The 26,399-nt window shown below is 45.5% G+C and overlaps 1 protein-coding gene across 2 annotated transcripts in view; it reads right to left on the reverse strand.

Moving 5' to 3' along the window:
• Positions 1-1,507: 1,507 nt before the first annotated feature.
• The window catches only part of LOC119450244 (cytoskeleton-associated protein 5-like), a 101,314-nt gene continuing 76,422 nt past the window's right edge, over positions 1,508-26,399 (reverse strand). For both annotated transcript variants that reach the window (XM_049665730.1, XM_037713631.2), the window contains exons 28-32: positions 15,717-15,857; positions 14,948-15,034; positions 5,876-6,071; positions 3,737-3,894; positions 1,508-1,848 (exon numbers count right to left, since the gene is read on the reverse strand). In XM_049665730.1, coding sequence (XP_049521687.1) covers positions 1,708-1,848; positions 3,737-3,894; positions 5,876-6,071; positions 14,948-15,034; positions 15,717-15,857 — 723 coding nt within the window. In that variant the 3' untranslated portion in view covers positions 1,508-1,707. The remainder of the gene's footprint in view (positions 1,849-3,736; positions 3,895-5,875; positions 6,072-14,947; positions 15,035-15,716; positions 15,858-26,399) is intronic.

A 26,399-nucleotide genomic window follows, 5' to 3' on the forward strand; every position in this document is an offset into this window, starting at 1 on the left:
TACTTTGGGCATGCCCTAGTACAAAGCCGGTCTGTGAAAGTGAGCTGCGTGAGGAAGTGATCAACCTGAAGACAAGCGATGCAGAAAACATTTCATAACACTTAGCTGCTGCAGCAGCTGCATGCATGAAATGGGCCTCCATGCTTGCATATAATTTCATTTCCGTGTTATGCCACATGGCAACCAGTGCAAGCAACCGTCGTGCATATGGAAGCTGCACTACGCTGCACACGCTAGCACAACGCGAAAGACGAAGCACGTAACTGACACACTAATACAACGCGCAAGACAAAGCACGTAACTGAATCGTCACCGAGTCAAATCAGCCCGTACAGCGCGTCGTAATTGCAGCCTCCGCGATCAACTTCAGAAACATTTTCAGAGCTAATTGCGGAGGCCACGCTCCGCTGTGCTGAGTACGGTGAACGCCACCTGGCGTTGGTAGTGCTTCTTGATGCCAGCGTCCCTTCGAATGCTGGCATCGAGGCGTCGTAGTGCTCAGACCACCGAAGCGTTCACTGTCGGTGCGCGTTAGTGTCATAATGCAGTACTTCTCTTTTCTGCTCGTAGGCGGCGGCACCGCCAAGAGCAAGAGCGCGGGTACACGGAGGAGTGTTAGATATATAAGGCGCGTCTGTGTAGCTCTCTGCAAATGTGTTTGTGGCGCAATGGGTTAAACGCTCGGCGATCTATCGTCGAAAAAAAAAGGGAGGGGGGGGGGGGACTGGAATATGCACATGGTGTGGCCACTTCTGTGGGGATGACTGCGGAATTAAATGTCTCCATTTCCACAAGTACATGTGCAGTGTGCACTTCTGAAGCATATACCATGTGGACAACTGGCAGATCCAGAGCTCTGGTGGCCTTGTAGGCGCAGCCGGCCACCAATCTACGGATGTGCGCTGTGCACAAGTGTTTACATAAGCTGGCGTCTGAAAAGCTCAACGCAAACACTGCATGCATTTAACCGCAAAGGCACGCATGCCATATTCATCGGTGACGTAGCGAGATATTTTTTTCAGGGGGACTCGCACTTGATCGTGGGAGGGGGGCAGGTGGGTGTTGTCCCAAGTCGTTTCATGGCAGGTATCATGTGGTACAAATAAAGTTTGGAGAGGGGCACATGCCTGCTGTGTCCCTCTGCACTCTCCTCCCGACTACGCCCCTGATATAACAGTGCTTTGTTCTTTACTTGACAGGTGACACCCTGCGTGAATGCATGGCTTCTCTACAACTAGAGGCCTTGTGGGGTGAAGACTCCTGTGCCCCACAAATCCTAGCTTTTTCAGCATCAGTGGGAACTTGCTCTCACATCAGCACAAAGCTCGATGTGCACCAGACACTCAAGCTGCAGGAGAGCGAAGCTCCTGCTAATGTCCCCTGTGCCATGAAAAGGTTTCAAGATGGCGGACTGAAAAAAAAAAAAAAAGGGTGGGGGGTGGGCACGCCAATAGCCACATCCTATTTAATACTCTTAAAAGAAAAAAAAACAAACAAGAAAGAGCCCTTTCTTGGTGGAATAATTTATTCGCATCAATAAAAGCACATTTAAAAGCAGATAAACTAAAAGCACATTCATGAAGCCTAAGGGGTGCTACTAATCACATTAATTTCCACATTTATTTACACGGGATGCAATTCGTCAAATGCATGGTGCAAGCCAATGGCTCGCCGTTTGCTAAACAAACATCCAAACTGCCCTGCTGCTCAGCAGTGAGAGTCCTCCCGACTTCTACCACGATTCCTGAAGTCGGCGATGATCTGCTGTGCCGTTTTTGCCAGGTCTTCCGACCGCTGCACCATTTGCTGATATCTTGCCTCGTGAACATGCAGGGGTTCACTGAATATCTGCAAGAGGACCAAATAACTTTTATGTTTCAGCAACAAAGGATAAAGAACAGGGCAGGTGCAGACTGCTAAAGGAGTACTGACATGCTGTCGAAGTTGAAGAGACGCTAGCACACATTCCTTGCACATAAAAAGATGCCACTTTGCAAGTATACTAAAGTTGGTCTCAAAATGCTGCACATGGCATCATTAACGTAATCGTGAGATCATGACACAAAAATTTGGTTGACATTGCATAGCATTAAGGCTAAGTATGATGACATGACCAATAAAAAAAATAAATAAAAATAAATAAACAGGAGTGCTGTGCAAATTTCTTCTGGCTGATCTCAGACTGTGGCAGTCAGAGCAATTGCAGAAATGGAGCGACCCATTGTGTGATGAAGTCTTAAATGATGATGCATCCACCTCGTGGACACGGAGGCTGCTTAGCAAGAAAAGTATAAAAAATTATTTAGGGTGCTTTGGCGATTGTATTTTTTCTAGGGTTTAGAGGGTTCAACCTTTATTTAATGAAAAGACAGAAAATGTCATGTGATGATGATTTATTGGCATCTCCTTTGAAATGGAGCACTGACAAATAGTCACATAGCCTGCTTCAGTTAATCAGGTATGCTGCACATGTTTTTCATTTTGTATACATCTTGTGGGAATTATGGAAACCGACAATTCCGCATGTCCAGAGGCGTGCCACGAGACGCCCGTAGAGCAGACGCTCTGTGCACGGTTCTCCCGCGCGGGAAGGCCAGGCGGCTTCCCAGTGGCGACCCCAACCCCTCCCTTCGAACCGGTCACATACATAGACCGTCACATGGCCGCGGAGCCCCGCGCCCATTGGACCGAGCCAAGAACAAGGCGGGGCGGTCGAGATCGGCGTGGCTGGCGAACGCTGGTAACGAGAGAAGACTGCGAGCCACGACAAAGGACGCTACAGGTAAACATCTCGTTCCCATCCTTTGTCGTGCCCTGCTATTGTTCGACCACTATCGACCCCGGCAAACGTCGCGGTCGAACCTAGCCTGCTTCCACGCGAATCCCCTGGAGCAATAAACATTGTTGTGCTTGTTATTCTATCGTGTGTTGTTGTGTTTCTGCTTGTCCTGGTACTGCCGAAGCCCGGCCGTACAAGGCAAGCAAAAGGGAGTTGGCCGTCAAGCCTAAGCCTTACACATAAAGGCGGCTTGAGAGAACCCGGAGACTACAATCTCCTTAATCTTTCTTCTCCTCCTCAAAAGTTCTCCCTCCATCTAGTATCTTGTACCGCGCTACCTATGCCTGTAATAGATCCGGTCGTATCAATCTCTTCCCTTCTTTTTTTTTCCCCCAATACCCTAAATGTCTTTCTTATCTCAACTGCTGACCGGTTTATGTTTCCGTCCACTTTAAATCCAAGTGATTCTGGTAGGTGTACGTTACGCATGGGTTTCACTGGGAGAATCCCTTTGCATTCCATTAGGATGTGCCAAGTAGTATCCGGAGTTTTGCTGCCGCATACATACATTCGGACCTAGCTGTTACAGTAATGGTTATTGTCTTTATAGTTAGGCAAACATAAAATAACAAGTGTTTATTTAATGACTGTCCAATTAGTGAAATTCACACATTCCTAATTTTTATTAAGTTTTCTTTAACAGCAGCTCTGGCACAAATATTGCAACTGCAGAATTGAAGCTGTCAGTGATTGAGGCATGCCCACTTAGCAGGAAACAAGAGACCAACACAGAGAGAATGCTCTTATTTTCTAAACAATGGCAGAGAGCACTTGCTGAAACATTCGGTATGCCAAAATACTATTGACATGACCATGGCCTCTAAATACTGTTGTAAAAGAACATTTGCAACACGCGTACGCGCAGTGTTATTACTAGTAGAGGAAGAAGTGACTAACGTCGGGGATGTCTTCTGCTGACGGATAGTCATCGTTACTGAAGTGTCCCTTGACATTCAGCTGATCCAAGACTGCATTAAGACGAGTTGCCCACTGTTTTCGATTCCAGTGGATGTAGTCTTTGGGCAGCTTCGACAAGTCTCCTTTCCGAGGACTACCTGGGAAAAAAAGTGCAGAAAACATTGCATGATTAACGAAAACTGCAGCATGACAACTTGTCTACTCACAAACAGCAAACGACATAGTATAAGAAATTAAAAACTGCACACAAAACTGTTTGCCAGCCATGTGCACATTGAAATCAAAATCAAGACGGACACTATCTTGAATACGAGTCCAAGCTGATTGAATTCGCAAGAGCTTTTCATAGCTACCAGTACATTTTAACATGTAGCATTGTGAGAGAGAGAGGAATAATGAAATACAAAGAGGACAGTGGCAGGAATGCCTTTCAGCATCTTGGAGCAGCCAATGAAGCAGGCAAAATCTACTTTTGGAGCACCTACTCCTGTGTTTGTGTGGTCTTTCATGGAAACCTTGCACCTGCTCACGAGAAACAAAATTTAGTGTTCTTAGTTTACATAATTATTTCCTAACACGAACTAGGAAAAAAATAAGTGATTCACTATTGCAGGCGACTATGGCAGTGGTGAGCTTACACTAAACTACATGTTCCCGGCTATGCTGCTAAAAAACGCGCAATTTAACGAACAATAAAGGGAGGCTAATGAAAGCCATTACATCATTTTCATGTGATAAAGTCTTTCAAAAGATATTATTGCTTTCTAGCAAGAGCTAAGGGTGTGCGTGTCCCAATAGAGGCGCTTGCTCCTGTTGATGTTAGACATACAGGTACATTTACATTGCGCACCCATTTTGTAACACTTTTTTATGCACGTTGCATGCATAGATCATTCACATGAAATTATAGCTCTGACAAACTTGAAATGCAAAAAACAAAACAAAAAACACTTACGTCACCTAATTTAGTTATTTCTATCAGGGTTATAAGTTCAGGGAGCATATTTAATTACAGGAAATGTCATAATTTAGCAGAAAAGCTTTTACATAATGCTTTAATTGAGGTGCATAAAAAATGAATTTCCTCCTCAAGAATATTTAATAACTGGGGTATTTATCTTCTGATATCTAATCAGTTTTGGTCTTGACGTCCATAATTTATTCAGGTGAATGGTGTTTTAGGTAGTTTGGTCTCAAGGCATGAACGAATGCAGTCAATAAATACAGTGGCGCTACACTTTGTATAGTATAGCGTGGTAGCTCCCCAACTTTCGCACCATTGAAAGTATGTCATGGAGCAGCAATGGTGCGATTTAGATAGAAAAGGCTTTTTTTTGGAGCAGTATGGGGCAACCAATTTCAGTTGGTGTTGATTGGCGCAGAATTCCCACCACTAAGACAGCACACACCTTCAGACCTAGCCAGCACTAAATTATTTAAGCACTGCTACTGTGCTACACAAAAATGTGCTGCAATATCATTACGCATGATGGCTTTGCCAGTGCAAAGCTTATGTAGGGCTTCGTTGAAGTGCAACTTAATATAGATATGTTGCATCACTTCAACACTGTCTCACAATGCCATGTGCTTGGAGCTACAATGTCACACATGTAGGCCAACAGCCCGTGCAACTGAAGAGACAACATACAATGAAGTGGCAATCACATAAAGTGCATTTCAGCTGATTCTGGCTTGGACTTAATGCATTTATTATGGTACCTTAAGCAACAATGAGGAATGGATTTCAAAGGCAATTTCAGCAAGGACATTTTTGCATCTTAAAGGTGATTATGATTCTTGAACGCCATGCACAATTTACAAATGTGTGGTGTCAGTTCACACTGCTGCAGCTCAATGCTCATGGCAGTCATGGTCTCGCTCCCATGTACAGTTTGCCATGGCCTACTACTAGCTACTACTAGCCTACTAGGGTAGTGCTGTGGCTTAAATGCAAGCACATGAATGAGATGTACCATCTGCTTTCAGATCACAACAAACAAAGGTGCTTGCAACATTGGCTGCATGGAAAGGAAGGTCTTTAAAGCTGCTACAGTATGCATTAGCAGCAGCTGCACATTGGCTGCAAGCAGGTACAAAAGAACTGAACATTTTGCTTACTAGAGTAGCTGTGGCGATTGGTATCGTTCATGCGAAGAGGAAGAACATGAGCTACATTGGAGCCTGGAGGTTGCTTTTCAAGTTCGTTTAGCCGTGTTCGCACTAGCTCGCGGAGGTGGGGTGGTAAGCCGCGGAAAAGCTGGTCCACATTGAAGCCTGGATTCTTCTTACACAGCCGGTGCAGTACCTGAATGTGCTGGAAAAGGAGAGCAAATAAAACTCTGGCAGAGAAGTCATGAAACATTCCAACAGTGCTGCCAATGCAAAGTGAGACATATCTTCAAGTTCTCGTTTTTATGAATGTTGCTCACCATAATTAGTGTCACATGTACTCACATTTTGCCGGCAACCACTTTTCATCAGATTAATCACTGTTAGAAAGTTATTGCTCGACACATGATGCGCCCTGCTGTATCCCAAATTTCATGTTGCCTATTCTATGGCATAGAGTCTTTTCTAATCAGATTGTGTGCTCAACACAAATAGTTTTGTACATTCTTGAATGTATGCGAGCACCAGAGATCACTCTGAAATGCACAGCGATCTGTGAATAAATAGTGGATCAATTTAAGCATCAGTTCAGATTTGACAACCGATGATTGTGCTTGCTGTAGCCACAATTTTTAACATTTGCTCGCTTTTCTGGGCACAAGCTCGCCAAATAAGGAGTTAGATTTCTAACTTTCACTCTAGGCAGTGTGTCGTTCTTCACTGTCACCATAACGTGACAGTATGCCTTGTTGGCCAGGTCATTGCCTGGTGAATGCAGAGCAAGATACGAGAAAGCCAAGACAGCTAGCAGGGATCAATTGACACATTCGGATGCAACAGCTATTAAAAGAATTGAGGTAAACCCCCAAATTATAGGGTCTACCATCCCAAAGCAACGCATGAGGTACTAGAGATGCCATAGCGGAGAACTCCGAATTTAACTCCATGAGGTTCTTAAAACGTGCTCCTAAACTGAGCATTCCTGCATCTTGCTCCCACCAGAAAGTGGACTTACGCATTGGAATCGATACCGTGACTTCGTGCTCGGCAGCAGAATGCTGCAGCCACCTAGTGGCCACATTGGGTCCCTGCTCTCGCAAGTACTTTTGCATTTCCGATGACAGTAGCATACAGGACAAACATTCTCCTGGGCTCTGCTAGGTTATGCATTGAATATCGCACTTGGAGAGTGGCTGACAGCATAAGAATTGCTTGAAGCCATTTAAGCAGCCTTGATGAGGATATGTGTTTGCCAAGACCATTTAAAATAATGCAAACTGAAATGGACATCTAGGGAGATCTTTACCGTGAAGACTTACTAGAGGAACAACATCTGGCAGTACAGGTGTCCATACTATCCATACTATCAGAGAGCTACAGTAGAAATCAAATTTGGGAACACTAGCTGACATTTATAGCCCATTGCTTCAGCGATTATAACCTAGCTACCATAAGCTACGTATGCTCAGAAGGGTCACTGAAAAGGCACTGACAAGCCTGCAGCATTTATCCAGTGGATAAACGCCACAGCAGACAATGGACCTGATAACTATTCAAGGTTGTATGTCTACTATGGCTACTGCCCTTGTATCGCACAACTGTGTGTCCATTTTACATGCCAAGCAAATGTGCCTGAAAAGAAAAAAAAGAAAGGAAGCATTCCACCCCAATGTACTCAAATTATGCCACATTATAACCCCAGACCACTGCAATCCTCTTTTCAACAACCAAACTTCAGCAGTTGAGAAGATCAGGCATCACTAGCGTGCAGGTTAATTTCACCAGTGTTTCAATGCTAATGAAAACAAACGTGAAACAAGTTTTTCAAACTGCAACTGAAGTCGACACATAACCGATACAAGTAATCGCCATGCAAAATGAATTTCGCTGGTCTCTGAACAGGTCACATGTATTGCAGGAACCAATGTAAATGGAGACGCTTGATCTGATTTTAAGAACATGAATTGTCCTTTATGCACCAAAACAAAAAAAAAAGGTTGCACAGATGCAGCATCTTTGACAGGAGAGCAAGTAGCACTTCACAAATATTTTCAAACGAGGTGCAAGGTCATACTTTTGCAGTAATCTTATCTCGAGCACCAACTGGGTGTTCCCTTTTATAATGGTGCATCCTGTAGAACAGCGAATGTAAAACCACCTAGATAAGCACTAGTTGTACCGTGGAGGACCACAACTTGTCAGATAGACTTCTCTATACTTGTACTTAGGCCTCCACAATAAATATGTGTAGAGAAACGCTGCCTTGTCAAACCAAGGAAATGACTGCAATGATATTGGACAAAGCAGGCTACATGAATCGCTGGATCCATATGGCTGCACGAATGCATATTGGCAAATGTAGCTGGACTGCCACATTGGCAACATGAGCTATGCACCCGGTCATAGTGAAGAAAGCAAGCACTCCGGAGCAAGCACCTCGCAAAGGTTCACGGCTGGTGATGGTGCAAGTGTTTGACAAATCGTCGGCGGTTTACCACGGGCAAGTTGGTTGGCATATCATAGCATAGCCTGGGAAATAGCTAGCAATAGAATCATAATGACTGCATGACATGTTGCGTGTCAAGACAAACATTCTGGTCCAGTGCTGTAAACAAGGCACTCTTTAAGAGGAATCTTCTCTACTTTAACTCATGAAGTGCTCTCCTAAGGAAACCACTGAATGACGTTTGTTTAAATTTAAAAGTCATATTATTGTTATTGTTGGAAGCAAGTTTCTTGTTTAGGTGTCCAAATTTGTTACAAAAATTGAGAGAGAGAGGCCTAGAGTAAAGCCCATAACCTTACAACAAAAGCAGATATGGCAATTCTACAAGCAGCCCCGGTTGGATCACCTGAAGCAGACGAATATACACTTTAAGTGACCCTGAAGCTGCCACTAGTGTTTCAGTGAAACTTGCTAAAACTTCTGTATCTGTAGCATTTCATGCAAAATGCAAATCAATTAGCCACCAAGCCAGAGAATCTGTGTACAAGTTTATTATTCACAAGCACAGAATGTACACACGAGTTGTTACCGCTACAGCGAATGCGAATTAGGGTGAACACCTTGCAAAGGCTCATGCATGCATGGCAACATTCAGCAGCAAATGCAAGGCAGACAAACAAAACAGTCTGGCTACTAATGACGTTGAAAGTCGCAACCTCAAGAGGCATGCAATAAATAATAAAAAAATATATATAGCTGCATTATTGCACACTTGTATGTCAGCAAATCTAGCTTGCCTGCCACCTTAGCAAGATGTGTCACTCACAAGACAGGAGTCCTACAGTCAAGTCTCTTACAATAATAGCTTTAGGCAGCAGAAAAACAAGAACTGACAATCATAGAGACAAGTGTCTACTGATGCAGTGTACAAATTCACAGTAAGGCCACAAACCTACATTTTTTGCTTGAGAATGTCTACAAAAGAAAAGAAAAAAAAAAGAAATCAGTTTGCGAGGAGAATAAGTTACTCGTAATTAAATTGAACGACAAAAGACAACATGACAGGTTAAAAAGGCTTAAAATGATAAAAGCAATAAAAACTAACAGAAAGAAAGCTGACATGTCCGTGCCCTCCTCTATGGCATTTTGCATGCGCCCGAGCGATGTCAATATTTTGCAGAAAGCAGCAACGAAAGAGGCAATGATGGGAAGAGTAAAACTGTATCTTAAGTTGTGCTTTGTGCCATCAGTTTCTCCAGATTGTCTATATAATAAATTTGTTGCATTTTGTTATAAGCTGTTATTTTCACTGATCATATGCTCATTTTATTGCCCCCATTTTTCCTGAGGGGTGTAATCAGAAGCGTGAATCATATGCAGGGGTGAAATCCAATAAAGATTTTCCATTCAGCCGACAAATTAACTCGCAAGTAATATTAGTCAAAGCACATGCTTCTGTAAATCAAAGTGTGGGTCTCTTCTTACTCAACAAAATACATCCACATGCTATATTTGAGAAACACAAAATGGGGCAGCATTCACACAGGTTTACCTTGGCTTAATCATATACAAAACACTTCAGACATGCACCAGACGATTCCATGGCAGAAACACAACCTTTTACAGAGGAATTAACTGTCCTAGAACTGCACAGTGGGCTATGAGGGATGCTGTACTGGAGAGCTCAGGATTATTTTTAACACCTGTGGTTGGCTTGGATGACCGTTTTGTGTACAATACGTTGTTAGAGGCCCGACAACCCACCTCACAAATAGAAAAGAGAAAGCACAAGCAAACAGATGAAGGAGGTATTCTGTACTCGTACGTGTGTATATTTGAAATGTGTAAAAAATGTCAGGGGTTCTTGGGGGCTCTTTAAGTAGAAAGCCAGGAGAGGTGTCAACAGCAGCACAGATAGCATCATCAGATATTACCAGATGCTGCTCGATTCAAACTAAAATGCAAAGGAACGTTTTAGTTTTCTATTGTGCGACACTGCTTGATGGAGGAACACATAGAAACTTCGCATCGTGGTGCTACAACCTTCCTGCCAGCGGAAAAGAGGACACAGCCACAGAATGAAATAACGAGGTTTGTTGGTTTAGTTGAGCACAGAGTCACAAGAATATTGCCAACAGCTCAGCTGTTTGTGGCGCCATCCCGTACTCTGCTAAAATGTTTAAGCTAAAAATGTATGTATTGGCTATGAAAGAGCTGACCATAAAAACCAGACAGCAAGTTTGTAAATGCAACCTTTAAATACAAAAAAGAGTAATGCGCGCAACTTTCTACAACAAGAGCTTTCAGGATCTAGAACATGAACACACAATTGCGGGGAAGAAGGTTAACTATTCCGAAACCCTAGCCTAGGTGCAGTATGTGATGCATTAAAGTTCAGAGCTAGGGGGAAAGAAAAAAGGAAGAAAAAAGGTCTATCTTAACTATTCTGAACCTTCAAAGATGCACTGAAGATAAGATTTAAAGGGGCCCCAAAACAGCTTTTGGCAGTGTATCAAAATGAAGCAAAGCAAAGTATAGAACACTTCACGAGTTTGCTCCCATGATAATATTTCTGCATTAAACACGTTCTTACTATGCATAAGATCCACTACATTATTCCTGTTACTGGAAGCTACAAGCCTTTACAGGCCTAAGGTAATGCTCCAAACAGCGAGACATGCGAACAGTTTCGGCCCGGACATTTAACACATCGCATGTTTGATATGTCTACATGTTTGATATGTCTACGCCTGATTTAAAGTGTGTGAGCTACTGTGCTTACTGTGTTGGCTTTCCACTGGATGCAGTTACAGTAATAAATCGGTCCATGAGGTTGCTTTAATAACAGAAACAATGTTCATTGGCTATTAACAAAACGAACATTTAAAATTCACCAAAATCAAAAACGATAATGCAGGCTTGCTCAGAAAATTTTTCCCCATGACCAATTTAAAATGAGCGAAGTGACAGTAAGTGCGATCGATGAATTTTGCATGTGCTTTCAGTTGGCCTACCTCAAGCTGCAGCAAATGAATGCAGTTGCAGAACTGGCAAAACAAGCTTTTGAAGCTTGTAGGTCTCGCAAACCAAAGCAACAGTGTGGCAAAAGAATGCTATGCTTAGAGATAGGAATACTAATTCAAAAAGTAATTCCTTTGAATACATAAAGAAACTTCCAGCATAGTGAACTCAAATAGATAATTTGAGTGTGTTGGGAGACAGGGAACATTCATATCGATTTTTTAAATGGAGAATTCTTTACATACATTAAAAACCTATCCGCTGCACTTTTTTTTTTTTTTTCAATTTTGTTCTATACGATGAGGACGCACAGCATGCCAGAGGCATAATGATGGGCAACACGGTTTATTGCCGCTGGCACATCGCCTCCACTTCCTACTTTGTTCATTTCATTGTGACCACTGTCGCCTACATTCTAGTGTGTGTGTGCGCTGGTGCGTTTGAAGCATGTGTGTGCATGTATGTTTTTGTCTTTTATTCTCGTCTATTACACCTGGAGCAACATGCCAAGTCTTGGAGACTAACCTCTCCAGTTACCATTAAGGTTTCTCTCTTGCAGACTGGCTCACATATACCATTTCCTTGTGATCCAATACTGGAATATACAAGACAAAGGGTAGGTTACTTGTAGCGAGCAACGTAGCAGTGATGTTCACGAGACTTGTCTAAAGTTAGAGGTCTAATGGCACTAGTGGCTTTCCTAGCAGTTAAGCTTAACAAAAAAAAAAAAAAAGAAATGTAATATTTCCCTGCAATCACCATGTCCTGCACTCTCCGAGTGCTTCAATCTTCTTAGTGCTCTACCTTTCTACCACGGTTGCAGAATTTCTTCAAGAAGTTAGACTAACTATGGCCAAGCCAGTGTTTCTCTTTAACTAAGGCGTACAATGGCATTTCAGACTATGTGGATTCTGTTAAAATGAAGCTTGCTCATTTTGTACTACTACAGCCCTTAGAGAGAGCCTGCATTTCCACAAGAGTTGGATAAAATTGTGCTTGTATACCACTGAACTTGCAATATTCCCCCAAATATTGTGTGTAAGTATACTGAGTACCTAATCAAACTTCCGTGCGCTCGTGCATTCGCTGCTACAGTGGTGAACATATCAAAAGAAGTGATGTCCCTTTGCCCCACACAATGAATGTTCGCTGTTGCGTAGTTGTAGCATTGCTCCTACCCAGCGAAAGCATGTCTCACGGTTAAGATTAGGGCTGGGTGATCGATAGATTAACTTTCCGATTAATCAATAACCATATAGGCTCGTATAAGGGCCACACTCGCGTAAGGGCAACACCCCCAACTTGGCAACCGAAAATTTTGGAAAAAAAAAAAAAAGCATTCCAATCGAGACGAAAACGCATTCCATGCCCTGATGCCGCAAGCGTGCATCAGTGAATTTTTGCACGCTGTGTATGTTCCGTGTGTTGCTACTAGATGGTGAGAGCTCAGCGTTGACCTCTTATGCAATGGTACATCCGGGGTGTGCATAAGTCAAGGCTGCGCTGGCACTATTTTGACCAAAAGATTTGGTCCCATGCAAGGGCTGCACTTCATCGAAATTGTGAAAAAGGCGTGGCCCTTACACGAGTCTATACGGTAACGCTCTAGTCACTACATTTTTTTTTTAATATTGTGATTAATCGTTTAAGCTCACATGACCAAAACCAGGCAAGCGCCGGCATTGACGCCACCGCTTCTCTTGCTGAACAATAAGGAAGAGAACGAGTTCCAACTGTGGCCAAATATGCGTGCGGCACATGTGACAAAATCTTGAAATGTTCAGTGTTTCTATTCCTCTTTGTCTGCTCTAACATACGTGCACACAACATTTTTTTTTTAGCGAGAAAAAAGGGGAGAACTAGAGGCATCTTACTTTCCTTTGGTGCTTGAGTGCGAGGAGGTGTGGCACAGAATGAAAACAGACACTGCCTCCTTTGACTTTTTGACAAAAGGAGTTGACGAATTGACGCATTAAAGGGGCCCTGTAACGCTTTTCCGACTTATCACAGAATGACGTTACTATTAAATTATGTCACCTCATGAATCCCCTGCCGCAATGTTTCAAATCCTTCAAGCACAAGCGAAGTTAGAGGTAGTTAGACCGATCAGTGGCTTTCTGTCGCTTTTCATTTCCATCTGCGCGCTGTAAGCTACACAGGGGAGACGGCAAGGGGGCGCAAGGGAGCAATGCTGTGCTGGCCACGCCCAAAGGTTGAACGCGAGATGGCTCGTGGCGCTATGCTTTTCTACTTTGAGGCCATGTGCAGCAGGCGCAGCAATGTGCAGCTGACGTGTTTAGACAGGCACAGTGCAGATATGCAATGGTTTTTCTGTCTTTTTGAGATTGCAGGTGTATGTGTTTTTCCTTTGTCTAACGCAAATGAGCAATAACTATTATTGAGAATGCCCTCGCGATCACGATACCAGCCAATAGCTGTTGTGGGTCCAGCTGCTTGTGATGACGCAGCATGATGACACCGAGGAAGCAAGAGCAAGCAATCTTTCACTGCTTTTGACACGACATTGTAAATTCCCTGCTGCATGCAGTGCAGTAACATTTGGCTCACATATTTACTGGAGCCTCGTAAGCAGAGTGGTTCAAAAAGTGTTTCCAGGCCCCGTTATAGGCGCCAGCAAAAGCCTGAACTCTGTGCGGTACTTGCAAAATTGAAGAGTCTTTATTATTACCTGAGAGACACTCAACATAAATTTACTTTAGTATGTATTGTAACAAATCACTGGGTTTCCTTTCCCTGCTTACGAACATAAATGCACAAATCCGGTTAATCCATTCATTAATCGATTAAAAGCTATTGATGAATCAGGTTAAAACTTTCCGTTGATGCCCAGTCGTAGTTTAGACATGACGTATGGGCCGAAAATTACGACCATACCTATATTTCAACTTGCACCTTATTTTCTAGAAATAGAAGAGAAAAAGACTGAAGCGCGCATTCCAATGAAAATGAGGCCCCAGATGCCACAATGAATTTGATATAATGTCATTTACTAAAAACATAAAAGTTAAAATAGGACCTTAACCCACGTTCATGTGGAGCTACAATAATGAGGTTCTAATACATATTTATACTTCGTGGGGCACTGCAGCAATTACAGGTGCCTCAAAGGATGTGACTGAGGGTGAATGAACATTCAAGCGTGGTGCAAACACAAGTGAGCGGGGAGAAATATTTGGCTCATATAAGAAACTGCAAGATCTGTTGATCGGCAGCTTATCTGCCATTTTGAAAAGTTGTTCTTGGGCCCCCTTAAAAAGAAATACTGAGCAGGTGTGGTACGACTACACCATGTGGCACATCAACTCTGCCCTTGCATACCCTTCACAACAAACAATGGGTCGAGCGTTATTGTCACATGCTTTCTGTTCCACACGGGAGACAGGTTGCGCAGCAATCCACAAGTAAAAAAAAAAAAATGCAGGCATGCTATCTTACAACACTTACTATCACAGTAGGCACCATTTGGCAAGGCACAGTCTTTCATCAAGTGTCCGTAGTACAGAAAGAAAAAAACAAATGGAATGCCAAAGAGTTCTTGGGAGTTTGGCCACAGTCAATGTTTTCTAAGACGGCGATAAGGCGGTGAAGCCTACCTCGTCAAAGTCGTCTTCACTGCTCAACTTGTGCATCACATTCTTGAACTGCTGGTGAACACTCTTCTGCTCGGATTCATCGTTGCTCTGGTAGAACAAATTGGCGAGTGGGAGAAAAAAAAAAAAAAGTTCATGCGAGCCTCTAGCTGCACCAAGTAAGACAACTATTAAACAAAAACTAAAATCAGGCTAGATTTACTGATGGAGTCCGATGGCCCAAATCAACCACACAGAGATCAAAGCAAACCCATGGAGGTTAGGAGGAACACTACAGTGGTAAGCTCCAGGTTAGTTTTGACTACTTGGGGTCCTTTAACATGCAGCTGAAGCTCAGTGTAAAATCAGTGGTCGCATTCCAACCCTCCCACAACCCCGTGTTCTAAAGGAAGTTTCTAGGTTCCCTGAAGCGCAGAGTACTGCTTGGATAAAATAAGCACAATCCCATGGTTCACACAGCATAGATCTCAAGACGTATTCTCGAAAGATTACTTTCGGCGATATCACTTTCAGTTTGCTTATTGGTTGGTTCAAAATCGGATGAGCTGATTGGTTAATTGAGCACTATGTCACATGAAAGCAATAGTATCGCCTAAAGTGATTGTCTGAGATTACGTCCCCTGTTAACAATATCCAAGTTTGTGTACCCTCAGAGCTAAGCAAAAACTCTCTGCTGGACCAACCACACAGTCAGAAGCAAAAGCGGAGAGGAGCATGCTGCATTAGAAGTGTACATAAACAAACATCAGCAGTTTGCCCTTAGCAACTATACCTTGTTCTGAGAGTCGTCGGAAAAACCCCTGTTGGCAGAGATCTCCGCACTTTTTCGAGCGTGCATCTTCAGCATCTTGGTGATCGTATTCACAAGGGAAGACTCCTCTTGGCCTGGCACCATTTCTGCGTATGTCAGCAGCTGCATAGTGAAACGAATGGTTGCCATTATTTTGAACTGCCCACTTCAGTTGCTTTAAATCGGAGATTCACTAGATGGATTCCACAGACAGCTTTTACGGTTTCCGAGACAACACTAACTGATGCATGCACACTTTTTCCTGTTCATCACTATCAGATTTTGGCCACTGCAGGATGAAGGCCTTGGCCTCACCCAGCAATCTCCAATTATCCCTATCTTTTTCTTATTACCTTCTCTTTATTACTGCAATGATGCTTACTAGCCTGCCTGTGCTTAACACAAACTTGGGCACAGTTTTAGTCTTTACAGTAATGCTGTACAACAAACACTTTGAGGGGGTTACTACAATGCAATGCTGGGAGGCAGTGATGCAGATGTTAAGTCCAAGCACAGTTTAGGAACTTCAAAATTGTGGTGTAAAAGAAGTTTTTTTCACACCATGTTAATAAAACACTGGTGACAGCAAGTTGAAAATGTGATGCATGGCTTGAATTACAGTAATCCTTAATGTAACCAACCTCAATTTAACGAAATGCAGAATATAATTTTTCTCATTTCCTAATCTTAGTTTTATCGAACACTACGCATATTCCCCAGCAATTTAGTGAACCACAATTGTTCTGCAGTTTCCAATGAACAAACTCCATGCGCATCGCACTAACGTATCTGGGGCCTTCGTGACAAGCAAATGTTGCCGAACAATGGATTTATCATTTTCACATGCTCTTTTGGATGCAAAATATGCCGGCTCGCGGGAAAACACCGACAGTCAAGCAGAGCACGCAATGCACTGCTTCACCATCTGTCATGCCAGTACAGTAAAACCTCGTTAATTTGGATTTCACGGGACCGAACAATAAAATGTCCGAATTAATCGAATGTCGAATTATCGAGGGTATCAAGTAGGGATGGGCAAATAGTGAATTTGAGGTTCGAAGCGAATAGTGATTTGGTCGAATAATTTCGAATCGGTCGAATACAGTTAAACCTGGATATAACGAAATTGACAAATTCCCCAAAAACTTCGTTATAAAGAGGATTTTGTTATACGCAGGTCTTGCACGAAAATTCGAAAAAGAAACGCTTACCATATTTACTCGATTCTAACGCGCCCTCAATTGTAACGCGCACCTGTTTTCCGTTTTCGTCGAAGCACTCATCCTTGGAATGTCACACCAGGTACCGGATGCGTGGACGCATGCCGTTTTGTACAAGCGCGAGGCATCGGAAACGAAGAGCGAGCGTCACGATGGCGTCGTAGCGTCGTATAGTGTTACAGTAGAACCCCGCTGTTACGTTCCCAGGGGCTGCGTTTTCCCGGCTGTTACGTTGTTTTCGGCCGGTCCCGGCACAACTCCCATAGAACCCAATGCATTGGTAACCCCGCTGTTGCGTCGCAACTGTGGGACCGTTTCCGCATCATACGTTGCGAACTGCCACCCCTCGCCGGCCCTAGCGGCCATTTTGACTTCATGTCGCTTGGCTTGGTGGCTTGACGATGGCATTGGCCGCCCAAAGTGCCGGGGGCGACAACTATGACGTATTTTCGGTTTCCGCCAGCAAAAGTATGACCCTTGAGATCTGTATTTGCTATATAAAGATGGTGTCTATGATCCGTTGTGGCCCTAAAATTGGTTTTGGCTCATAGATATTCCGTATAAAGTCCAAGGGCAATAACGCAGTCGCCGCGCGCCGTACGTGCGAGTAAAAACATGCGAAGGGAGCCAACGACCGCATCTAAATCTCTCGCGCGCAAGAAAAGCAGGGAGGAAGCACGCCTTCCGTTGTGCTCGAGGCACCGGCGAGGAAGCGAGGGGAGAGGGATAGCGGGGCGGCGTTGTACTGTACTCTGGCATCAACTGCGTGCTGCGTGGTGGCGCGGGCCGTATCTTGAAAGCGATCTGCGTTGGCAGCTCGTAGCTTTGTGCGTGCTGTGTGTTCTCGACGCTGAGTTTGCGTTGAAGTGATAGAGACGAGCAAGAAGGTCACTTCGCTCGCTTCTCCAGCGGCGCTTCCACATGCCGCCAGCGTTTGACAGCGCGTGTCCGCGCTCGAGTGTGATCTGTCACAACTTGTACCAGCGCGTCCGTCGGCAACATCAACTGGAAAAGGAGAGAGTGCCAGCTAGGCCAACTGCAGCAAGCGGCAGGATCAGGTTTGAATGAAGCGAGGGGGAAGGTCACGCCCGCGGCGACAAGATCGCCGGGTCGAGGGATGCAGGCCGCCTCTCGCACACGCATGCAGGCACACGTGCGCTCGCTTCGCATTCCGTCGCGGCGGAGAAGGTGCTTCCGGTTGCTGCTCGCGCAAAAATGACAAAATTTGGGGCGAAATCTCTAGGTTGTCGGAGGGGAAAGTTCGTTATATCAAGGGGGTCTCCCGCTGCCACCTCGTTACGTAGAGGTCTCAAATACATGTGCTTCTATGGAGTAACGGTGGGGAATAGAAAAACTTCGTTATATCCAGGAATTCGTTATATGGAGGTTCGTTATAAGCAGGTTTAACTGTAGTATATATCACATATTACAGTAAAACCTAGTTAATTTGAATTTCACGGGACCGAAAAAAAAAAAAATGTCCGAATTAACCGAATGCCGAATTATCAGGGTATCCAGAAAACAATAAGCAAATGCTTACTACGTCAGCATGATTGTATTAGTGTGATGGTTGAGCAAATCCTTTTGCTATTTTGCACAAAAGTAGTGCGGAAGCTGCAATTCTCGTCATCTCGTAACCGATTGGCTCTGGCAGCGGCGATCAAAGCCGCACGACTTCCTTCATAGCACGGCCGCGGTGCGCGCCATCATTTGTGACACGCTTAGCACTACCACGCACACATCCCGATAATTTTTTCGCCAGTAAACTGACCCCCAACAGATCGCACGTCCATCGCGATGTAGCTGGTGCTCTTCATCCTCGACAGCTTTGCACCGAGTCAAACCGAAACAACCGTTTGTCGCAACCGCGGCCACTATCGATGCGATTATGAACGGCGACATTGCGGTGCTTAAGGCACGCGGCCGACGCACGCACCAAGTCAGAACGAAACTACCGGTCGCTGCAACAACTGCAGACAAAATCGCGGTCGCTATCTATGCGATCATGGATGGCCACTACGCAGCATTTTAGGCACGCGACTGACGTGTGTATTGAGTCAAAATGGAACTACTTTTTGCCGCAACCGCTGCGGAAGAAACTGTGGCAGCTATTGACGCAATCATGGATGGTGACTATGAAATCCCGTGGCCAACGCGTTGTTATGCGCGGCGGTAAACGCAATAAAGGCACAAATAGGCACGATGCGTTCCGTCGTTGCTGTCATTCACGTACGATTTCCACTGATGACTATGGCGATGCGGACTCCGCCGCTTCGTTTCGGTTGTGCGCTAGCGTCGTTTCTGCTCTTTTGCGTCGCATAATTCTGGCTCTTTAATGCAAAAACGTATAGCCTTCGAGATTTATGGTTGATGTATGGCAGCCATGATGTGAAGCATAGCCTCCTAGATGTGTTCCGGCCGTCCGTGGCTTCTGGCTGCCTATGCGGGAGCGCCGAATCATTTCAAAATATCGAATACCTGAATTCGAATCGAAGCGAATAACGAATATAGAATTATTCGATCGAATATTCGACAATACCAAATATTTGCCCATCCCTAGTAGGCTTGTGCAAATACAGTAAAAGCTCGATGATACGATCACGGCTAATACGAATTTCCGGATGATACGAATTTTTCTGTGGTCCCGGCCGAGCCCGATTACTTTGCAACGTGCTAGAGAACGGTTGTTACGAATCGATTTTCAGCCTGCGTCGGTTGATACGAATAAACGCCGCCCCGCCAACGGCCGCGAAAGAGAACAGCGTGCAGTCACGCGCTTTCTCTCCTTCTCTTTTGGTGCGGAGGCGCAGCGCCGGACAGCGCGGACTCCGCGACTGGGGGCGAAGAGTTTGAAGCGGTGGCGCTTTTGTACTTCTCCTTTTCTGCGAGCCGTCAGATGGAGTGGCTGCTGCGCTTCGGGCCGCGTTCTTCGTGTTTGCGCCATTTTGCCTAGTCGCAGCGAGCTATGTCTCGCAAGCGGAAAGCACTCTCCTTTAAAGAGAAATTAGACATTCTTCGAAAGGTCGATGAGGATCCCAAGAGGAAGCGGACGGAGTTGGCTAAGGAGCTAGGCCTCGCAACGTCAACACTGAGCACAATTGTTGCACAGCGAGACTATCATGAAAAACGTGCTTTCGTTCAACGTCAACGCGAAGCAAGCGAATTCGAACGTGATTATTTCGAACATACCGCGCACCGACAATGCTCTTAGCAGCGCGCCAAATCACGCGGCGGCGCCTCCGACCGGCATTGCTCCGACACCGCAGGAGAGACCCCTCAATGCCGCGCGCGAAGGAACGGAAAAAAAAAACCCGCGGCGGAAATTTCACTCTCTCTCAAATTGCAAGGTCGCCGTTTCTGCATCGCGCCGGAACAAGCGTGTACGTGCCGACTAGAGTGTTCTAGACAACCGTATTCTAGCACACAATAGTGCCGACGTCTCAGCCACGTGGATGAAATGGCAGTGAACCCTTCTCTATTTTCTAGTCACATGTTGACCTTGCACGCTGCGGCAGCAGCGCAGAGAAAAGCAGCGGCGGAGGCACAGTCGGGCCAACGAAACTGCCACGCCCGCAAACGCTCGCTTCTCGATAACGGCAGAAAACGAAACTTCAGGGGGCGGCTAAAATAAGCTGGCGCCAGCACGGCGGCGGGCGCGCACGGAGTCGAAGATGAGAGAGCTACGAGGGAGTTGAATAGGGAGGGCAAGGGGAGCCACCGAAGAGGCGGAGTTGACGCGGCCAAATCGGCTTCCCTGCCGCCCTCCTCCCTCACCTTCGACGGTCTCCGCGCGCACCCGTGTGCAGGCGCCGCCCGCTCGCTCCCTGAAGCTTTGTTTTCTTCATTATCGGGAAGCGACCGTTAGCCGGCCTGGGCAGTTTCATGGCCTGCGCTTGCTATGCGCTTGCGCGCCGCGATATTTCACGACTCGCACCGTTCGTGCATCGTGCTATGGTGCACGAATACTTCAAAATTACGTCCTTTTAATTCGAACAAATTTTCGGGCCCCTTCGAGTTCGAATTATCGAGATTCGACAGTAGTTTTAATTGTGTTTCGATGATACGAATTTCGGCTAATACGAATATTTTTCGTGACCCCGTGAGATTCGTATCATCGAGCTTTTACTGTAGTGCTTTTTTTGGTTCAAAGCGAATAGTAGCAAGAAAAAACGGTGGAGGGCTAAGGTCTGGGATTTATTCAAGGAAAGTAAACAACTTGATTATTTACGAAAATCTACAAATTTTCGTGCAAAAACACTAGCTGTTCCACATGCTCGGGTTTGAGGTGCTCCCTTGTGCAGCTTACAATGGCTTCTGCAGTGGAAAAAAGCCTTTCACTTCTTGTCTGGGTGGCTGGTATCGAAAGATACCTACGGGCAGCAGCAACCAGGGTTGGGTAAAGGTGGCTGCCCTTGCTTTTCCACCACACAAGGGGGTCTTCGGACCGGGAAAGAAGGGGGGCCTTCAAGTACCCAGCAACCTCATCCGAGATTGTACGGCTCGACTGATGATGTGCACGCGAACTGAAGTGTGTAAAAGCACTTCACACATAGTCCCCCGATGGGTCTGTAGAGCAGGTGCTGTTCTCACTTGTTGCTGTACCATGTTGATTGACTGGCAGTCTCTTCTGCTGTCGTTGTGAGTAGAGTGAACGGCCATTGCTTTGCGGGTCGTTCAGCATAACAGACATCTTTGTATCTAGGATCGACAAACATTGCCAATGTAGGAAGGCATGACATCTTGATATCAGGGAAATTCGTCTCAATGCTACGCAAAAGGTTTGAGGCAAGCAATGCTGCCTCACCACCTTCGGAAACATGTTCAGCTAGAACCACCTCGGTACACTGCAACAGTGGAATGACTTGTGACAGCATGGGATATCTGTCCCCAGACAGTTCAGTTGTGGCATGGTCAAGTGCCTTCAAGACTTGCACTGCTGCATTCATAAGCTTCCACTCACTTGTGTTAAAGTTTGGAACTGCGTCAGATTCTGAAAGCTTACAGTGGTGACTGTACGGAGCTTCACGAGCCTGGCCATCATGGCATGCTCACTGTTCCATCGCATCGGGACGTCTTGTATAACCTCGATGAGGGTCCAGCTGCATGTTTCTCCGAATTTCCTGAAACCGTCCTCGGGCCTTGGCACTCTGTATCTAGCCACAATCGCTCTGGCTTTAGCAAAGAGCTGCAAAAACCCTGACACTTCTCTTGTGGCATCAGTGACACAACTGAAGGGTGTGTCCTAAACACTGCACACCATTCCAGTATGACCGTGCAACTGCAGAAGTAAAGTTCCTTCCATTATCTGTAATGACGAAGATCGGCACAGTATTGTGGGCTGGAAGTTCCCACTCATTGATGACACCTGCGATAAATAGCTCCAGGTTTGCTGCAGTGCGAGAGCGTCATCTCCGTGCAAGCCAATGCATGCACGTGTTGCAGGAAGTCACTGTCCAGAATGTGACAAGTTACACAAACGTAGCTGTCATTTGCCCGCGATGTCCAACTGATGGTTGGACATCGCGACTCCAAAGGGACTCCACTCCGCTTGCAAAAATGTCCCCAAGCTTCTTTTTCACCTTCTCTTTGCTTGATGCGTAGAGGTCTGGAATAATGGCTCTCGAGAACGTTGTCAGAGACGGCACAGCATAATCCGGCATAGCAAACTTCATGTTGAGGAAACCCGTTTCTTCGACAATGTTGTAGGGGTGCATACCACGAGCTATGAAGCGAGCTATCATTTTTGTCATCTGTTGGGCTTTTGGGGCCGATGCTTTCATTTTCGGCTTGAAACTCTTGGCTATGGATGGTTTTTGACCACTTGCCTTGCTTGCCCCCTTGAGCTTGGATGGCCTTTCGCGTGTGTCCCGCTTCTCTTGGTAGTCCTTGTGCAAGTCCGGGTGTCTCCTTAAATGCGCTGCTAGGGTTGCTGTCGTACTTGTCGGGGTGTTCAGGACGGCCTTGCATTTAAAACATCGAGCTTCGGTTCCCGGTGGAATCTTAACAAAAAAAGTTCCAAATCGGATTGCTGGCCGCATGCAAGTCCCCCATGGTGCTCTCTAGAGTGGTCCAAGGCAGCTGAGATTGATCAAATGCCGCCGTGGCAGAGACAGAGTCGCCCACTAAACGCAATCGACCACACCGCCACGCCGACAAGATGTGTTTTTGTACGCCTTTGTTCCGAGTATAGTTCTGTTTTCCTGGCTTGGCTTGGATTGGGAAAGGTATTACTGAATCCAAAACCGAAACTTCCGAGAACGCCTTCTCCCTGCTGTGTGTGGCTATGCGTTCGAGCCGAATACAGTGCAGTCCACTTATAACGATATCGAGAAAAACGAGAAATCCGATCGTTATAACCGATCATCGCTATATCTGGACTGCCGAAAAAAAAAAAAATCCCGAATATACCTTTGCAGTCCCGAAACCGAAACTGCCACTTGCGATAAAAAAGTCGACGTCGTAGAAAGTAGGCCGTGAAAAATAAAACTTTTATTTATACCTCTAAATAGCGTCTCAATCGTTAGGCACGCTGAAATAGAAATCTGCACTTGCTTTCGCGGAAGTTTCGGATTCACAACCGCCGTGTGCATCGCGTCCATCTGCTGCGCGAACACTGGCGGCTATAATTTGGCGTGCATGAATTCAATGAGCTACTCGATCGACGACGTTGCACTTTCGTTGAACCTCGGGGTCGGTGTCAAACACTGGCCATTGTCAATCTCGTCGTCACTGCTGCTGTTGTCGCCTCCGTCGCCCAACGCCGCCGTCCGTCGCGACAACGATCGCCCCGTCGGAGTTCTCTTCGCAGAACGAGACAGCACTATTTGCACTCAGAAGCTCCTCCGTCGAAGCAACACCTATTTCGTCGTCAGTAGCGATGTGCTCGCAGAGTTCGGACACCACCGTGTTGGTTTCGCCCATGGGGGTTTCGTCGTGGCGCACGAAGCCCGCCTTTTCCGTTGATCGGCATGGACACTGCTTCTAGCCTTCATGATCGTGGCGCTCCCGGTTTTCATAATCGTCGATATCATCCACTGCGCGAGCTCGTACTTCGAGTCTTGCAAAATTTGCAGCTTCGTCTCGAGAGACGCAGCTTTGCGCTTTGTCGGCGCACCTCCCGCTTCTGCCGCGGTGCATTGCCTCGCTCGCTGAGAGGGAGATTGTAAAGGAAGCGTAGGTCGCGCGGGCGCCGCTTGCTTATCGCTTTCTCCCCCCCCTTGCCCCTTGCAAAATCAGTTCCGTCTCAAGGGGCGCACCTGCCGCTGCTTCCGTTGAGAGAGCGCGCGGCAGGGAGCGCAGGCGCCCCTCGCCAGAGGAAGCGTTGCCTTCGCTTATCGCCTTTCTTCCGCCCTCTCCTCGCGCGACCGCCGGTGACGCAGGGGCGAAGCAGCTGGCGCCATCTTGTGCACGCTGCACCAATTTGCGATGCTCTCCGTGGCTTTCGCAGTCGGCGCGCGGGCGGGATGCGCTGTGCGGTAATGGCGGCAGATACGAACTCGCGTAGGCAAACTTTTCGCCCCGTCTCGGTTAAGGGCAACGTAGGAACGCAATTTTCACGATTATTCTGCATGAAAAACACCGCCCAGAAGCAAAATTTCAATCGTTATATCTGATAAGCGGTGAATAATATATCGTTATATATGGTTTTTTTTCTCATAGCCCCAATGCATAAGTTGATACTCTTAGCTCTACTCATCGTTATAACCGATATATCGTTATATGTGGTATCGTTATATGTGGACTGCACTGTACTTCCAAATTTCCGAATAACAAAATTCGAATCGAAGCAAATATCGAATAGCGCATTATTTGTTCAACTATTCGAAAATATCAAATATTCGCACAAGCCTAGGCCAACGCGGTGCTATACGCACCGGCAAACGCAAGAATAAAAGCTTTAAAGGCTCAAATAGGCACGAAGCGTTCTGGCGTTCCTGTCATTCCCGTACGATTTCCACTGATGGCTATGGCGATGCGAACTCCGTCGCTTCGTTTCGATGGACGCTAACATCACTATGGCTCGTTTGCGTCGCACATTTGCGGCGCTCCGCGCTCGCCGAGCTACGAGAGTTGTCCGAATTAACTGATGTGTGGCCAAATACGTCTGAACTAACGAGAGTTTCAATGCATTAAATAACGCATATGCCTGCCGAGACCAAAGGACGTGCCAGAATGAACCGATTTTCCGAATTAACGAGGTTTTACTATACAGAAATAAATCTCTGGCAGCAAATGGGCCAGTCAAAATCGACAGGTTTCTGCAGTACCATTGCCACAAGCATGACATCTGGCCACAGTGGTTACTGCCACTTGCAAAGTTTTTCATTGATAGATTTGTGCAGTTTAATGAACCAATACAAAACACCAGCTAGCTACGAGAGATGCCCTAGTGAGGGGCTCCGGATTAATTTTGACCAGCTGGGAGTGTTGAAAGTGCACCTAAATTTAAGTACACAAGCATTTTAGTGTTCTACTGACATTGAAATGTGGCTACTGCAGCCTGGAATAGAACCTGTGACTTCGTTCTTAGCATCACCACACCATAAAGAACTACAAAAAAATGACAAATTTTGGTAAAGTTGAATACAGTCGCTATTTGTTTAAGTATCATAATCCAACAATAAATAAACAGGACAATGAATTGTGACTACAGCCAAATGAATGCATTCTCAGCATTCAACAGCAGCAAAATAGCCCAATTTTGCAGTTACAACGTATTGAAAATTGCAAGATAGGTTTTTTGTACTTGGAACAAAACAAATGATTGAGTTTCTGGGACTACTATAAATGCTTACAGCAATGCGCGAATGCAGTGGGAGAGTGCCTATATGATCTATCGCTGTAAAAATGAAATACCCTGTCAGCTCAACTGTGAAGTCCAAATTGACAGCTGCTGCATAATACCAGCATGAAGTGCAGACTACTTTTAATTAAGGGCCATTGGTTACAAGAAGATTATTATACAGCAAAGCTTGAATGACAAAGCAGTTTTCATGCAGCAGTGTGGTTGGCAGTAAATGTTGGCGAGAGAACATCCCGCAATACAGCCCCCAAAGCCGCGTTGGATACCAGCACTGAATACAGCTGCATCTGTTGGTTTTTCAGGACGATTTTTCGGATGACACGCTTTATTTTCCGGTTCCTGTGAAGTTCGCATCAACGAGATTCCACTGTATAGAAGTACTAAGCTCGAATATAGTGAAGCAATTGAAAAGACTTAGTTAATAGCGAAAGAATTGCACCGGATATAGTAAAAAAAATTCTGGCATTTTGAGGTGCACACAGGGGCAACACTAAATTCATTTTAGCCACCTGGGATTTATAATGTGCATCTAATTTCAAGTACACGAAAGTTTTGCATTTTGCTCTCATCGAAATGCGACTGTCATAGCCAGGGTCAAACCTGCGACCTCGACCTCAGCAGCATAGCACCATAGCCACTAAG

Source organism: Dermacentor silvarum, chromosome 4, assembly GCF_013339745.2.
Source record: "Dermacentor silvarum isolate Dsil-2018 chromosome 4, BIME_Dsil_1.4, whole genome shotgun sequence".
In the NCBI taxonomy this organism is placed as follows: Eukaryota; Metazoa; Arthropoda; class Arachnida; order Ixodida; family Ixodidae; genus Dermacentor; species Dermacentor silvarum.